This window comes from Trichechus manatus, unplaced genomic scaffold, assembly GCF_000243295.1.
Source record: "Trichechus manatus latirostris isolate Lorelei unplaced genomic scaffold, TriManLat1.0 scaffold00006, whole genome shotgun sequence".
Classification (NCBI taxonomy): domain Eukaryota; kingdom Metazoa; phylum Chordata; class Mammalia; order Sirenia; family Trichechidae; genus Trichechus; species Trichechus manatus.
The window spans coordinates 18,643,941-18,661,509 of record NW_004443942.1 but is presented as its reverse complement, the minus strand read 5'-3'; the positions used below and the strand labels follow the sequence as shown (position 1 = coordinate 18,661,509).

Below are 17,569 nucleotides of genomic sequence, written 5' to 3'. Positions count from 1 at the left end.
GTTCTTATAATAGTGGTCTTATACAGTATTTGTCCTTTTGTCACTGACTAATTTCACTCAGCATAATGCCTTCCAGATTCATCCGTGTTACAAACTCTCATGTACATTCAACAGATGAAAGTAATTTTATTTTGAGTTACAGTAATGCTCTAATTTTAAACTATACATGAGCTAAATGAAAATGTTATCCTCTGTGAAAATTTATTTTACATTAATTTTCTCTCTCCTAATTTCTTAAAGAGTCATTCGGGGTGCAAGCATGGTACAGTGGTTCCCCAATCTGACCGGAACTGCACATCTGGAGAGTCTGTAAGTGTGGCCCTTTGAAGAGGGTCTGTGTAAGATGACACTGCTGGCCCAGAATGTGACTGTGTTTTTTGGTGGTGGCATGGCTTTATGCTGTTTCTTCCAGTGCCCCCTACATGATCATCTTTGTGAATGTCATGCATGGAGATGGAGATATAGAGCTTGCAGTTAGTCACCTCAGGGGTGACATCTGAAAAGGTCACTGAAAATACAAGGCAGTGATTAAGTAACAAACGAGAGACAGTGCTTTAGGAACTCAGAAGTGGGAGTGATCGCTGTAAGCTATTGGAGAAGGTTTCATGGAGACGGTGGAATGTTTCAAAACTGAACACTTATCAGGTTTCCCAGAGCTGGGTATTTTATTTAAAAAGGCAAGATTTAGTAAAAATGGGAATGCCAAAAGTATACTCAAGGATGGCATGCAGATGATCAAATATAGCTAGAAATGCGTGCTTATACTGAGATGGTGCATGGTATGTAGAAATTTGGAAAATTGTTTGGGGTTAGATTTTAAAATGGTGAACCTGAACATTTGGTTATGGCAGTTTCCCAGTGGGTTGCCTATGAATAGATTACAGATGCATACAAGATTTTGATTACTTCAGCCCTCCAGATGGCTAGGTGGTATCTGAGGGGGCTAGGTTCCCCAGCCACAGTATGCTATATAAGTATTATAATTGCCACATGTGCCAAGTTGTAAAAAAAAAACAGAAGTTGGCTAGCACTGAGCTAAGGAGTTTTACCTTGACTTTTAAGGCTATTTGGAAGTGTTGAGAATGTTTGAACAGGTGATATGAGGAAGGAAAGGAGAAGAGAGACTAGAAATGGGTCAAATGGTAAGGAGGCTATGGGAATAGTCCACTTGGCCAAATGAACACATGTAACCATGAGCATTCCATGCCTTCAGCCCATCACTGGAGTTGCATGGTCTGTCTGGGATTCCTCCATGCCTCTCTGCATCCTTCCGCCACTCATCTGCATAGTAGCAGTAAAAATGGACAGAGGGTCAGAGGCTAGAGATATTAGAGGAAGAACGAAGAAGAATTGGGGATTGACTACAGATGAGAGCATAAGAGAAAATGTTAACATGTTGATCCAGGTTAACTGAATAAATAAATAAATAAAATTTTTAAAAAGATAGAAATAGAGTTTGGGGACAGGATGCTACTTTGGTTTCAAATGTTTTGAGTGTGAGGAAGTGACAGAACTTGCAGATGATTGTGGTGGAGGCTATGACTCTGAATCAGTGTTTTTCTGTTGGTCCATGTGGGAAATGCAGTCCATTGTTTAGACACTAATGATGCCTTGCTTCACGTGTTTTTGTACATTACTGTGAAAATGATACCTGTATGGAGGGTTAAATCACCTTCTCACATGCCTAACCGTAGGGAGTAATGAAGCAGTTGGGTGCATAAACTCTAGTCCATGTGAAAATACATCACATTTATTTTTCATTAGCAGAATAGCATTTTGTTTACTATCTTGACTTAAATCATTTCTCAGATGAACAATGTTTTCCACAGGACCCTGACAGGTACTAAGATAAGCAGCATACCCAATAATTTGTGCCAAGAACAAAAGATGCTTAGAACTTTGTAAGTTGGATTCTTCTTCTCTTCTCTTCATACTTTTATATATTTCATACATGTTGAGTTTTATTTTTAATTAACTATTTTCATAGGGTGACTTTAACTTATTATTTATTCCCTTCATGGAAATAAGTAGGAGTATTAGTAGTCCACAGGGTACATAATGTGCATTTTAATTTGATTTTAGGGCTATGTATATGTCACACATCTTGTGACATTACTTTGAACAAAGTAAAACCAAACTAGACTCTTCCTTGATTTTTTTTTCTTAGCCTAATTCCTTGTCTTTATTCTAGTTCTTCCAGGGGACTTAGCTAACCGGATTCTGCTCTCTCACCTGTAACCTAAGCAGAGCCCAAATCTTTCTTGAATCAGGAACCAACTAATTGTGTAGTTTTCCAAAAACTTTAAGATGATCCAGACATTGTACGTAAATAAATAACTCGTTGTCATGGAGTCGATTCTGACTCATAGCGACCCTATAGGACAGAGTGGAACTGGCCCATAGCGTTTCCAAGGAGCAGCTGACAGATATGAACTGTTGACCTTTGGTTAGTAGCCGAACCAAGCTTTTAACCGCTAGGCCACCAGGGCTAGATAAACAGATAGAGAAGGTAAAAATGTCACTAGAACAAACAAGTTACTAAGTTGTTAATAAGTTTTCAGCAGAGGGAGATGGTAACAAAATAAGTGACTGATTGATTAGGCAAGTAATTAAATGGTGTAGTAAGATATCAAACTTGAACATGATGATCACCCTTGAGAAAAATTGCAGTGGAGTTTGGTTAACTAGAGTTAATTAATTTTAATATTTGATTTCATAGAAATAATTAAGAAGAATGTCAATGTGCATTCCCTGCCTCTTATAGCTTTTTAATTAAAGAACATCACAGAAATTACTTAAGGCACAAACAATATTGTACAAATACAAATATTTAAAAGCATCCATAACTCTACTACTTAAACATAATTTTTATATGTTTAGGTTATGTACTTTAATATATGTGTTAATATATCTTTATATTGTCTATACTCAATGTTATGTACTGGAAGTTTACATATACTAAGCCTACAAACAGAAATCCTAGTGGTGTAGTGGTTAAGAGCTACGGCTGCTAACCAAAAGGTTGGGAGTTTGAATCCACCAGGCACTCCTTGGAAACCCAATGGGGCAGTTCTACTCCATCCTATAGGGTCGCTATGAGTTGGAACGGACTCGATGGCAACAGAAGCCTACAAATATTAAGGACGCCATGCTTGTTAAAGTAGAGGGTCAGCGAAAAAGAGGAAGACCCTGAACAAGATGGATTGACACAGTGGCTGCAACAATGGGCTCAAACATAGCAACAATTGTGAGGATGGCGCAGGACTGGGCAATGTTTTATTCTGTTGTACATAGGGTCGTTATCAGTTGGAACCTACTTGACGGCACCTAACAACAAGCCTGTTGTATCACTGAGGAGCTCCAGAAGCTAAGTCTTAGAAAAAAAGTAGTTAACTTTTCGTGTTCAGTTATATCTCTTTATCACTGGTCTTAGTACTGCTTTCATTGCTGCTAAGTATAGCTCTTTTTATATAGTGTTCTGATAATATAAAATTAATTTGCTAATTTCCCATTGTTTCCAGGGACTTGTCTTACAACAATATAAAAGACCTTCCGAGTTTTAATGGATGCCACGCTCTGGAAGAAATGTAGGTTGGTCTTTGACTTACTCTTTTTGGTGTGATATATTGTTCGTTCATTGAGCATTTCATTTTTTAAATAAATGGCTTTATTATTAAGAAATTAGAAGTTCATATAATCAGATGTTTCTATGAATAAAATGTCAGATTGTACTGGATGTGTTCGTGCAAGCAATTTCTTAGGCAACTATGTATTAGGCATTCTATGAGATACTATGGGGGTGGGGGTGGAGGAGTTGTGGAAGTTGGTGTATACAACAACAACTTGTCCTAACTATTGAGGGAAACCAGATAGGGATACCAGTAGCCACACATATACCTATGTCATTCTGCTCTGATGGAAGTTGGCAGGGAGGTGGGAGGGAGGGAAGCATTTAATTCTCCCAAGTTTGATCCCCTTCTTCCTATGATAGTCGTCACGGTTGTGTTTCTTGGATTTTTACTCTGTCATATCTCTCACTCCTAAGGTTGGTTGATAAGGAATTTACATGGTGTACCAGTTAACTCCCAGTATAATTTGTGATTAAATACCATTTAGTCGCTTTCATTTTATAGATGAGTAAGCTATGGTTTTCTTTTTTTCCCTAAATTTTATTTATTCTGTTGTTGTGAGAATATGCACAACAAAACATACACCAAATCAACAATTTCTACATGTACAGTTTGGTGACATCAATTACGTTCTTTGAGTTGTGCAACCATTCTCACCCTCCTTTTCTGAGTTGTTCCTCTCTCATTAACATAAACTCACTGCCCCCTAAGCTTCCCATCTAATCGTTAGAGTTGCTGTTTTCACTTTGATCCCATATAGACAGCTGTTAAAAGAACATAATGCTCAAGGCAAACCTTTTTTACTAGTTAAGCTAAACTGTTGTTTGGTTTTAAGAAGACTTCAGGAGATATTTTTGGTTTAAGGTTTAAAGATTATCTCAGGGCAGTAGTTTCAGGGGTTCATCCACCCTCTATGGCTCCAGAAAGCCTGGAGTCCCTGAGAATTTTAAACTCTGTTCTGCATTTTCCCCCTTTTGATCAGGATTCATCTATGGAATCTTTGATCAAAATGTTCAGTAATGGTAGCCGGGCACCATCCAGTTCTTCTGGTCTCATGGCAGAGGAGGCAGTTGTTCATGGAGGAAATTAGCTACACATTCCGTATCCTCTTCCTTTTCCTGACTTTCCTTCCTCCTCTGTCACTCCAGGTGAATAGAGACCAATTGTTATGCCTTGGATGGCCGCTTGTAAACTTTTAAGACCCCAGGAACTACGCAACAAACTAGGAGATAGAACAGAAACACTAAACACATTATTAGGCCAGTTAACTGGGATGTCACATGAAACCATGACCCTAAACCTCCAAACCAAGGAACCAAATCCCATGAGGTGTTTGGTTGTACATAAGCAGCCTCAGCAACTACTCTTTTTTTAATTTTTTTGTCATTTTGTAAATATATCTATCACACAGCTTTTCCAGTTCAACTTTTTACAGGTGTACCACTTAGTGACAGCAATTACAATAATCAGCTGTGCAACCCTAGCCTTAATCAGTGTGATTTTTCCATCATTGTTAACCCTCCTTTTTCCCTTCCCTCCTGCTGGTTCTCTTTACTTTTAACAAAGTCAATTAATGGTACATATGAGTGAGTATTTAAAGTTAGAAAATGTTTAAGAAATTTAATTTTTTTAATAGATAATACTTTTTTCTCTCCTCTCTTTTTTCTTCCTTTTTTTAATTAAAAATTTTTTTTTTTTTTAGTTCTTTGCAACGTAATCAGATCCGTCAAATAAAGGAAGGTACTTTTCAAGGCCTGATTTTCCTAAGGATTCTGTAAGTTTGTCTATGATTATGAGAGACATAAAATTGTTGTCAAGCTATAAATAATATACTATTACAGTTCCCATGTTAACAAATATACTGAAAGATATGATTTATTTTACATAAGTATTGTTGTTTGAAACTTTATCACGTACTTTATAAATAATCTACTTTTGGAATTTTTACCTTAGCTAATTGACAGTGTTGTGCATTGGTGAGTAAAAGGTGCAAGAGATATAGCTTGTTTGTTTTCAAGTTATAATAGTGTGGTTTACCTATCCTTTAGGAGTTGAAACTATAGCTAGTGGGCTAAAACTAGCCTGCGGCCTGTTTGTGTAACCTGTGTTTTATTGGAATGCAGCCATGCCATTTCATTTAAGTATTGTCTAATGCTACTTTTGCTATACAATGGCATAGTTGAGTAGTTACAGCAGAGCCTGTATGAGCCACAAAGCCAAAAGTATTTACTGTCTTGTCCTCTACAGAAAAAGTTTGCTGACCCCTGCATCAGGATATCTATCATTACAAATATAGCCGATATGCAGCGGAAGCACTCATTTAAAAAATTATTTGTATTTGAGTACATATTTGTACCAGGCATTCTGTAAGCTCTTGGGAATATAGAGATGACTAAGACAGACCTAAAGGTACCCGGGTGGCACATCGGTTAAGTGCTCAGCTGCTAACCAAAAGGTCAGCTGCTTCATGGGAATAGGGATGTAGCAGCCTGCTTCCGTAAAGATTAAAGTCTTAGAAGCCGTATGGGGCAGTTCTGCTCTGTCCTGTCATGTCGCTATGAGTCGGAATCGACTTGATGACAACAGGATGGATGGAAGACTGATGTTGTCACTGTGTTCATAGAACTTTAGTGCAGAAAACAGATGAACTAAATAAGTGTACTTTTTTTAACAGAGAAAAAAATTGAAAAATTGAAGTGAAGTAAAATTACATAGATCGAATCCTATTTTCTAGTAGATCCTAGTTAAGAAATAAAACATGCGTTCTACTAGGAAATCTTTTATTGGTAGTTTGGGTTGCTAGATTTTTCCTTGTTGTCGGGGGCTTACGGTGGGCCTTGGAGGTCTTGTGGGAAGGGAACTGGCTCCTAGCTGCCATCACTTCTAGAGCACTGATAAGTGACAACAATGAAAAGCTGGCCTTTTTATGATTTGGAACTAAATTTTTGAATTTTCCTGTTATCCAGGAGATGTGTCATGGACTGAATTCATCTAATCTTTAAATTTCCACTAAGGCCCAATTTAAGTGTGGTTGGAGGTTATTTCTCTGTTTTATTAATCCTGTAATATCAGAATTACTCAGTGGGTGTTTCTCAATATAGAGTGTGCCTCTCCTGCTGATACGATTTATATTTCCTGCTTGGGAAAAGAATGATATCTGAAGCCCTTCTGGAATGCTCTTGTTTGCATATTGATTGTTTGTCTTCCCTCAGGGCCTTATCACTAACCTTTGAGAAGGCAAATAATAATGAAGCCTGTTTTTATTTTCAGCTTTGTCATGAGCTGGGCTTTTCCTCACCTACTTAATAATACCAAAGCTTATGTCATATCTTTTGTATTTTTTTGAACTGTTACCAGAATGATAAAGTAGAGAAAATTCACAGCTATTTTTAAACAGATGCCAGGTAGAATTACTACTAAATGGAACACATTCTAAGAACTAGATTGTTGTGAAGGAGGCATTCAAAATAATCCTAAAAAAATGTGGTCGGACAAGATTGAAAATCTTCGTTATCTTATCAGGGATATTGTGTGATTACCTCAGATTCTAAAGTGTAGTTGAAGTAACTAACTGACTTTGTGAGTGTTTATTTGAAAGATTAACATGTTATTCTAATAATTGCAGAGATCTGAGTAGAAACCTGATCCATGAAATTCACAGCGGAGCTTTTGCCAAACTTGGGTCGATAACTAACCTGTAAGTAGACAGTTTTATGCAGTAATAACATGAACGTAGTGAATAGCGCTATAGAAACTTGTGATTTAACACTGTCTTATCAAAATACCTTTCTGTATAGTTGTTCCCTTATATAAATGCTAAGCTGTTTTGATGTGTTAACAGCTTCTATGATGGCAAAATAAATGCTAGATCTTCATTTTAGCACAACTAAACTTTATCTTAGAGCTCTCTTATTTCTGATATTAATACATCTACAGATGTTTTTATGTGGTTTGTATCTTAGGAGTTAACAAAGTTTCATATACATTTTAGAGACCTAAGTTTCAATGAATTAACTTCATTTCCTACGGAAGGCCTGAATGGGCTCAATCAGCTGAAGCTTGCAGGCAACTTTAAACTGAAAGAAGCTTTAGCAGCAAAAGACTTTGTGAATCTCAGGTGTGTTTTTGTTTATTTTTTCTTTTTTGTTGAAGTTATAGTAAGCTCCTAAATTATAGAGTGTCCGGGTTTTTGATGTGGTTCCCATATGTTCTGGGAGGCTATAATTTAAGACATTTTCCACCTCAGTTCTTACAAATTTGGTCAAAAATAGAATTTGACCATTGTTCCATAGCTTTGAGAGTATGAACTGGAGCCATTGATACTATCAGAGAGATGATGCAGCTATTCATCAGAAAGTTTTTTATGCAGTGAATTTCCATTAGCAGCAAGATGATGGGAACCACATAAATGGGAACCTACAAAAAAATTGATAGATGCTATAATACTTCGAAGAGAAGCTAGAGTTATAGGGGGAACCTTATTAAATATAGTAGAGAAAGGGTTTGGAAGTATTATTGTGGAAGAAAAAATAAATATTTTCACTATATTTATGTGGGCAAAGCACATTCATTTAATGGTAAAAAGTCATAGGACCTGGGGGCATTAATTTTAAATAAAACTACCAGTTTCATAGAATAAATTGGGGGTGATTAATTCATTTATAAAAGGAGTCTGATAAGATTTTACTATAAATTGCATTATTGCTATTAGAATTTTAATGCGGTTTGATTTACAGTCAACTCTTATGAGCATCTTTTATATAAAGGGAGAAACTCATGGTGTCCTATGAGACCGGAGCTCATTTTATAGATGAGGAAAGCAAGGCTGAGAGAGGATGAGTGACCAGCCGAAACCATGTGACAGTCAGGTCTTTCTGGCTCCTAGGCTGGAGCTTTCAAAGATTAAAATGCTTTTTAAAAACAAAAGCATGCCTTTGAAGTTGCTGTTGAATGTAGGTTTTACATTTTTTTCCCCCAGGTCTTTATCTGTACCATATGCTTATCAGTGCTGTGCATTTTGGGGTTGTGACTCTTATGCAAATTCAAACACAGAAGATAGCAGCCTCCAAGACCACAGTGTGGCAAAGGATAAAGGCAAGTGCATGGACTTTTTAAAACAGAACACTCTTTAAGGCAGTCATCCAAGTTTCTGCTATTGTTATCCTTTTGTGAAGGATCAGTATGAAACCTGTGAAGACAATGGAATTTACTGTGTTACTGGCATCTTTACTTTGTTATCAAGCCTCATCAGGCTAAATTTACATCATATACATGAGGGAGAGTTACAGGAAAATATGGTTCTTTTGAATTGCATAATATTTTCATTAAACATCCTTTATGTTATCTGTCAGGTACCGCTGATGCAGCAGTTGTCACAAGCAGTGCTGAAAATGAAGAACATAGTCAAATAATTATCCACTGTACACCATCAACAGGTACACCCAACACATTTTGCTGCATTTTAAACAAACATTAGGCAAAAAGGCATCTAAGACTTTTGGGGATTAGATGTGATTTCTGTGATAGGTTTAGGATGACTACATGATCTCTTAAAACCTTTTGATTCTAAATGTGATCTGTGGGCCAGAAGCATAGGCATCCTTTGTAGACTCTCAGGCCCAGACCCACCGAATAAGAATCTGAGTGTTAGCAAGCTCCCCAGGTGAGGGTTAGAGTGCATTAAAGTTTGAGAAGCACTGCTTTACGCTCCTTTAACTCTAGGACTATTCTATAAGTTTAGTCTATAAAAATTTTTAGTTTTATCCACTCCCCTCCTGGCCCCCATAATGCAAGCTTGCTGTTCCTTTTCTTTCTAATTTACTTCGTTGATCACTGGTAGATTTGGGAAAGTTACTAAGCTGAAGCCACATATTTGGTCATGTTGTCATGACATATTCTTCCTAATCTACCAAATAAAGTGGATTTAGAATTTTACTGTAGAAGAAAAGATGAAATATCTTGACTAAACTGTGTGCTATAAAGTTAGATTCCTTTGTTAGTATAATGTCACGGGACGATCTGGACATTATATATATATATATTTAATACTTAGCACAGTGCCTGGTAGAGTATAAGCATAAAGTTACCAGATGACTGAAATGGATTGCCAGGAATCATTTATGTAATTTATTTTATTGTGTGTTAGTCTCTATATCAATTGTTGGAGGTTAAACAGTGCCGATGGCTCACTTGCCCTTCTGGGTTCATGTGTTGGCTGATACGTATAAATAACTGGCAACCAAATGAGAAGGGAATAGTTTTATTAAAGGTGAGGCTAGACCTCAACATGTAGCAATTCCATTTCTTCCACACTAAACCTAAACCTTGGGGTCGACCAGGAGGAAAACTGGTCTGAGTTCATCTCTCTCCTGAGGCTGTAGCAGAGATGAGCTGCAGGCCTGCCTCTCCCACTCAGTTCAGTAACGCAGAGTGCCAACCCACAGAGAGCCTCTAAGTCTGCCCAAAGACACTGTGCTTACTGCAGAAGCAGGAATTATAGGACAGCCCTAGACCTTCTGTCAGGACTAGGAGGAGGGGGCAGGCTTCCAAAGACAGAGACTGGGTAGAGCCTGCTCTCTAGGCTTTTGAGGCAAAGTAACTGCACCTGCCAGTGAAACACTTTCCAGAGGTACCTTGTTCTCCTAGGTCAGACGAGCTAATAGTCCTTCCTTGAAGGATGAGTTCAGATGCAGAAATAAAGAAAGCTTTCTCTCTTACCACTTCCCTAAGGGTGGAGTTAAAAAAACAAAATTAAGAATTAAGACCAAGTCTCTTGAACACAAGAGGACAAATATTGTGTGATTCCACTTTCTATGAAATGTCTGTAGTAGGCAGATTCATAGAGGCAGAAAGTGGACTAGAAATTAACAGGCTGCAGGGGTCGGGGGGTATTGCTTCATGGGTACAGTGTATCTGTTTGGGGGGATGAAAAAGTTTTGGAAATGATGATGGTTATACAACACTGTGAATGTAATTAATGTCACTGAAATGTACACTTAAAAATTGTTAAAATGGAAAATTCATGTATTTTACCACCATAAAATAAAAAGTGAAGTGTTATGTATAAGTGGTGCCGAGCTGGCCCTTTTAGAACTCTGTGTATCTCAAAGCCCGGAATGCTTTATCTGGTATATCAAATTCCATGACAGTTCAGAAAAATAAATCAGAACATGTCTTTTAGACAATTGTAAAAACAGTTTACTTGTGTTTTGTAGTCAAAATTTTGTTTTTCTTTAGTAATTTTTAAATAAAACACTTGTCGTTTGTGATATAACTAATATGTCAAAGTCAGTTACTGGAATCCACAATTCAGGCCTATCAAATTAGCTCTTGCAATCTTAGTTTAAGTTATACCGATTTTCATTGGACATAGCTTTGTTTGAATGATTAACATTATTGTGTTAGTCCTAGGTATATGATTTTACTGGATATCCTTGGTCAGTTTAATCAAACACTTTGAAATCTCAAATTTTTCTGGATGAAAAATGGGGTAATTATCTTAACCTGTCTTATCAGATTGCCTTTGAGTCATGGAATTGTGTGTAAACATTCACATACACACACACACACATATACACATACATATATAATTATTATAAAGTATACTTTGGGATTAGGAAGGAAGAAGAAAAAGAGAACTAATATTTACTGAAGTCCAACTGTGTGCCCAGTAACCTGCTTAGGTACCTAGGCAGGTAATTAGGTATGCAGTTTTACTTAAGCTTCACTCTGTGAAACAGGCATTATTATTCACCAATGAGAAAATGTTTACAGGTGTTTTAAGTTGCTTTCTCAAAGTCATAATAGCAAGTTGTTGTTGTTAGTTGCCATGAAGTCGGCATGTAGGACAAAACAAAACGTTGCCCAGTCCTGTACCATCTTCACAATCATTGCTATGCTCTAGTCCATTGTTGCAGCCATGAGTATTTTGAGTGCCTTCCAATCTAGGGGGCCCATCTTCCAGCACTATAACCAACAATACTCTATTGTGATCCATAGGGCTTTCATTGGCTGATTTTCAGAAGTAGGTCTCCAGGCTTTTCTTCCTAGTCTGTCTTAGTCTGGAAACTCCACTGAAACCTATCTACCATGGATGACCCTGCTGGTATTTGAAATATCAGTAGCATAGCTTCCGGCATCATAGCAACGTGCAAGCCACCACAGTACGAAAAACAGACAGGTGGTAGAGTAGCAAGTTGTTAATCTTAAATCCAACCCTAGTTTCTCTGATTCCAAACTCTATTCCTACAGTGTATCAAGTACCTTCCATGTGCTAGACACTGTGTATTGTATATTAACTTAGGTATGAGAGAAAGTGAAAAAAAAATTTTTTAAATATCACTGTATGGCCTTACCAAACATTGAATAAGGTAAATTAGAGTCAGTTATTTTTAAAATATCCTAGTCCATGACTATAGTATCTCAGAAGTAGTGATCTCTTTCAATTTGGTAGAAGATTAAATTATTCTAGATTTACCTCTCATTAGTTTCTTTATTAGGCTATATCATTATGAAATATGGTGTTTTCTAAATTGTCTCTTATTTCTCTCTGTATTTTTCTCATTTTAGGTGCTTTTAAGCCCTGTGAATATTTACTTGGAAGCTGGATGATTCGTCTTACTGTGTGGTTCATTTTCTTGGTTGCATTGTTTTTTAACCTGCTTGTCATTTTAACAACATTTGCATCTTGTACATCACTGCCTTCCTCCAAATTGTTCATAGGCCTGATTTCTGTGTCTAACTTATTCATGGGAGTCTATACCGGCATCTTGACTTTTCTGGATGCTGTGTCCTGGGGCAGATTTGCTGACTTTGGCATTTGGTGGGAGACTGGCAGTGGCTGCAAAGTAGCTGGGTTTCTTGCAGTTTTCTCCTCAGAAAGTGCCATATTTTTATTAACATTAGCGGCCATTGAAAGGAGCTTATCGGTAATGAAAAATGGGAAAAGCAGTCCCCTCAAACAATTCCGGGGTGCTGCTTTTTTTGCTTTCCTGAGTGCTGCAGTAGCAGGCTGTTTCCCCCTTTTCCATAGAGGGGAATATTCTGCATCGCCCCTGTGTTTGCCATTTCCCACAGGGGAAACACCATCCTTGGGATTTACTGTTACCTTAGTGCTTTTAAATTCCCTAGCATTTTTATTAATGGCCATTATCTACACTAAACTTTACTGCAACTTGGAAAAAGAGGACCTGTCAGAGAACTCACAGTCTAGCATGATTAAGCATGTTGCTTGGTTAATATTCACCAATTGCATCTTTTTCTGCCCCGTTGCATTTTTCTCATTTGCGCCATTGATCACTGCAATCTCTATCAGCCCTGAAATAATGAAGTCTGTTACTCTGATATTTTTCCCGTTGCCTGCTTGCCTGAATCCAGTCCTGTATGTTTTCTTCAACCCAAAGTTTAAAGAAGACTGGAAGTTACTGAGGCGACGTATTACCAAGAAAAGTGGATCGGTTTCCGTTTCCATCAGTCGCCAAGGTGGCTGTGTGGAACAGGATTTCTACTATGACTGTGGCATGTACTCACATTTGCAGGGGAACTTGACTGTGTGTGACTGCTGCGAATCGTTTCTTTTGACAAAGCCAATATCATGCAAACACTTAATAAAATCTCACAGCTGTCCTGCATTGGCAGTGGCTTCTTGTCAAAGAGCAGATGGCTATTGGTCCGACTGTGGCACGCAGTCTGCCCACTCTGATTATGCAGATGAGGAAGATTCTTTTGTCTCGGACAGTTCTGACCAGGTGCAGGCCTGTGGACGAGCCTGCTTCTATCAGAGTCGAGGATTCCCTTTGGTGCGCTACGCTTACAATCTACCTAGAGTTAAAGACTGAATTAATGTGTCTGTAAACTGTTTCCCCCACCAACAAAAATCACAGTGTTTATAGAGTCAGCCTTATTCTGATCTTTCATGTGGAAAGCACTTCTGTAATCACTGCCTGGGGTCACTTAGAAGAAGGGGAAGGTGGTAGTATACGTCTCAAACCATACATTTTCAAAGAACAGGTGCCTAAGTTATAAATTGGTTAAAAAACAAAAACATCCAAGCAATGTGTGGTTTATTTGAAACAAATTTTTAACTTGAAAAGGATTTTAGGTAGAGTAGCAATATAATGTTAGTGTTCTCTGATCCATAAGCAAATTTATACCTAATTCTGAATTAAGCACAAAATAAAAGAACAGCTGTTAATATTTTTTTTAATTATTTTGAAATGTGATTTTTATATACCTGAAGAAAAAAATCTTGCTAATTTTAACGTTTTTTAGTATATTATCACTAACTAATGTTTTTTAGTGTATTAATCTCAGGACAACTTACTGCAGGGCCAAAAAAGGGATTGTCTCCCAGGTAGAACTGTGAGAGTATACATAGGCATTACTTTATTGTGTTTTCTGTTTCCATCTTTGACGTGATAGAATCATAAATTTTGCTTAAGTGATTTATAAATCTAAAACCTTAAGGTGTTTTTAAAACAATATTAACAGCTGTTAGATAAAAACAGTAAAATAGCTGAACATTTGTTTTCAGTCATTAAACATTGCTTTGGTGCAATCACAGTAATTTTTTTCCTCAGTGTTTGTGATCATACTACTAGGAAAAAGTAAAGGGCTAATTGCCACGTGGGTTTTGTAGATTTGGCTAAACTGCCAACTAATATGGGGTTTTTAATAGGATCTGAAGGATCTGATGGCTCCGTGTAATGTTCCCATTAATAAATACCACCTAATATCATTGGAAGAATTTTCCAGTTCTGTTGGTATGGTATCTATTTATAGCTTGAATTAAATAGAAAGTAGACTGTAGTAAATAATTGCATTTAATTGGAAACCATTGGGAGTAATAATGAAAGCATTTACACTTATTTCTTAGTTGGGTTTTTCTGAACCTGTGCTATTACATGGAAGCTTCCATACATTTTCCCCTTACTGTGATTACAAAAGAGCCTATTCAACAGCTCAGATGCTGAGCTTTGGTAAGATAAGACAAATATATCATTAAGAAAAACAAAAAAATAGAAATAAAGCTTAGTCCTATGTTTTTTTAAAAAATAAAATTGTACTTGATTCTCATGTATGGACTTTCGGCATGTCACTATGGAGTCTTAAAGTTATAAATGTGTTCAGTATGTTTTTTGAACAATATGCTAAATCCATAGCAAACCCACTGCCATATTAGTTATTCTGGATATACTAAAAAACGTTAAGCTAGATTGCAGCTTAATAATTAAACTGTATATACTGTGCATATAATGAATTTTTATCTTATGTAAATTATTTTTAGAACACAAGTTGGGAAATGTGGCTTCTGTTTATTTTGTTTAATTAAAGCTACCTCCTAAGCAATAGTGGCTGCCAGTAGCAGAATGTTAAATTGTGGTTTATATACTTTTTTTGCATTGTAAATAGTCTTGGTTGTACATTGTCAGTGTAATAAAAACAGAATCTTTGTATATCAAAATCATGTAGTTTGTACAAAATATGGGAGGGAGTTATTTACAGTGTGTTGTAATTTTGTAAGGCCAACTATTCACAGGTTTTAAACATTGCTATCATGTTTGTATATTTACACATCTGACAAATATTAAATCATCACTTGGTAAAAATATCGTAGGAAAAAGTTGGTTTTTTTTCCTGTTTTTTCAAAATTCAAATTACTAAAAACTCTTTACTTCATTCATTTAAAAACTAGAATAGCAGATATATAAAATATTTGGTAAACTGCTATAAATATGGTATGAAATGTAATACTGTACTCAGTGTTCGAAATTATCAAAGTTTCTAGTAAGCAATCTGTTTTGCCTTAATTTAAAACTAGGTACAATAATGAATTTATTTAGTGCTAAAGTAATAAAATTAAAGTAGAATTACTAATAATTTTCATAATAAAGTAAAAAGTATTCACAATTATGTTGGAAGTAACCGTTAAAAAACACTATTTTGATACTTACCTATACATATTTAAGAACATTTTGCTGAAATTTACAAGTAACTGTCCTACCTTAAGCCTGAACCATTCCCATGGAAAACAGATTGTGAAATTTAAGAGAATACCATCCATTAGTTCTTTTATTAAAAGCCAATAATCAAAAAATCTGCATGATACTAAATGTTCTCTGTTGCCCACAAATACCTCAGTATTCATGATCCCAAAGCCCTCATTTAAAAAATGAGGAAATAGAGGGCTTAATGAAATTTAATTGAATACCTGAATCACATAGCAAATCAGAACCCAAGACCTCTTAATTCTGAACATAGGTTTGTTGTTTAACCTCAGTATATGTTAGAAATTTCCATAACACCATGTACCCATCACTTGACTTTGACATTTATCAATAGCACATGGTCAGCCTTGTTTTATCTTTATCCTACTCAGTTACTTCCTCCAGTGCCCCTTGGATTATTTTGAAGCAAATATAAGACATAATAGCGTTTCATCTGTAAATACTTCAATATGTCCCAAGATAAATTTCTTAAAGTTGCATAATACATTGCTACAGGGCTGACTGGTGATGGCATTATTTTTGCAACAAAGTCAGAAGCTTATAGATGTGAATTTTTAAGCAAAAGTCACTCTTACACAGGTTACAGAGCTAGCAAGAAATATCAATTAAATATACCATCAAAGCGAAAATAAATGATTAGTAAAGAGAGATGTTACTAAGTCAATGCTTTAAACCTTCAAGGGAGAGGCTGTCTTTTGAGCTTACTTATATATTTATATATAATTCTACTAAGCTTGATTATGGCTTCTCAGCTCCAGTAATGAAAAGGCACCTTAAGAAAGGAGACCACAGGACTCGATTACATTCAGGAACCAGCACTATTCGGCTCTTTGCCTCTTAGCCTTTGGGGCTCCAGTGTTGCTACAGCATAATGCAATCGTTGATCGTAATGATGACCCTGAAGCATCAAGGAAAGGTTATACTTTGTTTAGTAAAATGTTTTAAGGAGGCAAAGAAGTATATGACTTTTTAGATTCCCATACCAAAAGGTTAAAGTAGAAACATTTTGGTGTTTAAGTGACATAATTTACCATTTATCCGTTAGGTCCTGTGCTAGACGCTTTGAGGAGTAATCAATGAGATACGACTGTGACGTTGATTGTTTCCCTGTTTTACAAAGTAGTGAAATAGGACTTGGAAAGGTCAAACAGCTTGTTTAAGGACGTAGTAAGAGGAAACCCATTGATTCAAGTCCGGGTCCTTTTTTATACTAAAACCTGTTTTTCCCACTACAGTTATGTAGGTTTTATCTATTGGGAAATAGCTTTTCAAGGTTACCTCCTTTATGAAGCCCTAAAGGGGCCCAGTGCCTTTTGATGCTGTTGTTTTGATTCTAGAAATGTTCTGACAATAGGATTTCACCAGAGACAGGTCAATATTGAATAACTGGGATACAGTATGCCTACTCCATTAAGCGAATTTTATTCCTCGACAGATTTTCTTTATGACTCAGTTAAATTGCTTCAGTTTTCTTCCATTTTCCTTTTAATGAAATTTTTAACAAATTTTCCACCTAGTTTTGACCATGTATGTTAAAAGTATAGCGTCTGCATTCTGAATTGCCCTAAACCAAAAAGCAAACCCATTGCCCTCGAGTGGATTCTGATTCACAGAGACCCTGTATGAGATGATCCTATAAGATAATCAATTGTCCTTAGTTGATATTATTTCTACTGCATCTAATTGTGTCAAATTTTGCAGATCTAAATTTTGTCGAAGATTTTGCTGTCACTTTTGGTCAATAACAAATTTTGCTGTGTGCTGTTTTAGCCATTATGAGTTTTCACTTTGTGTATTTTTACCAATAATATGCATTATGAATGGAGACAAAAACAGTATTTATTTACAAGTGTATGCAGTTTTGTCAGCAGTAGCATGAAGAAGCTTTCAGCTTTATTGTCCATCACCTCTCCAAAGCCACCCTCGACCCCATTC

The 17,569-nt window shown here is 36.4% G+C and overlaps 1 protein-coding gene across 2 annotated transcripts in view; it reads left to right on the top strand.

Moving 5' to 3' along the window:
- Positions 1 to 15,532, top strand: part of LGR4 (leucine rich repeat containing G protein-coupled receptor 4) — a 121,582-nt gene extending 106,050 nt beyond the window's left edge. For both annotated transcript variants that reach the window (XM_004369731.2, XM_004369730.2), the window contains 9 exons: positions 241 to 309; positions 1,830 to 1,901; positions 3,522 to 3,587; positions 5,332 to 5,403; positions 7,255 to 7,326; positions 7,621 to 7,746; positions 8,608 to 8,723; positions 8,981 to 9,064; positions 12,198 to 15,532. In XM_004369731.2, the coding sequence (XP_004369788.1) occupies positions 241 to 309; positions 1,830 to 1,901; positions 3,522 to 3,587; positions 5,332 to 5,403; positions 7,255 to 7,326; positions 7,621 to 7,746; positions 8,608 to 8,723; positions 8,981 to 9,064; positions 12,198 to 13,465 (1,945 nt within the window). In that variant the 3' untranslated portion in view covers positions 13,466 to 15,532. The remainder of the gene's footprint in view (positions 1 to 240; positions 310 to 1,829; positions 1,902 to 3,521; positions 3,588 to 5,331; positions 5,404 to 7,254; positions 7,327 to 7,620; positions 7,747 to 8,607; positions 8,724 to 8,980; positions 9,065 to 12,197) is intronic.
- The last annotated feature ends 2,037 nt before the right edge of the window (positions 15,533 to 17,569 follow it).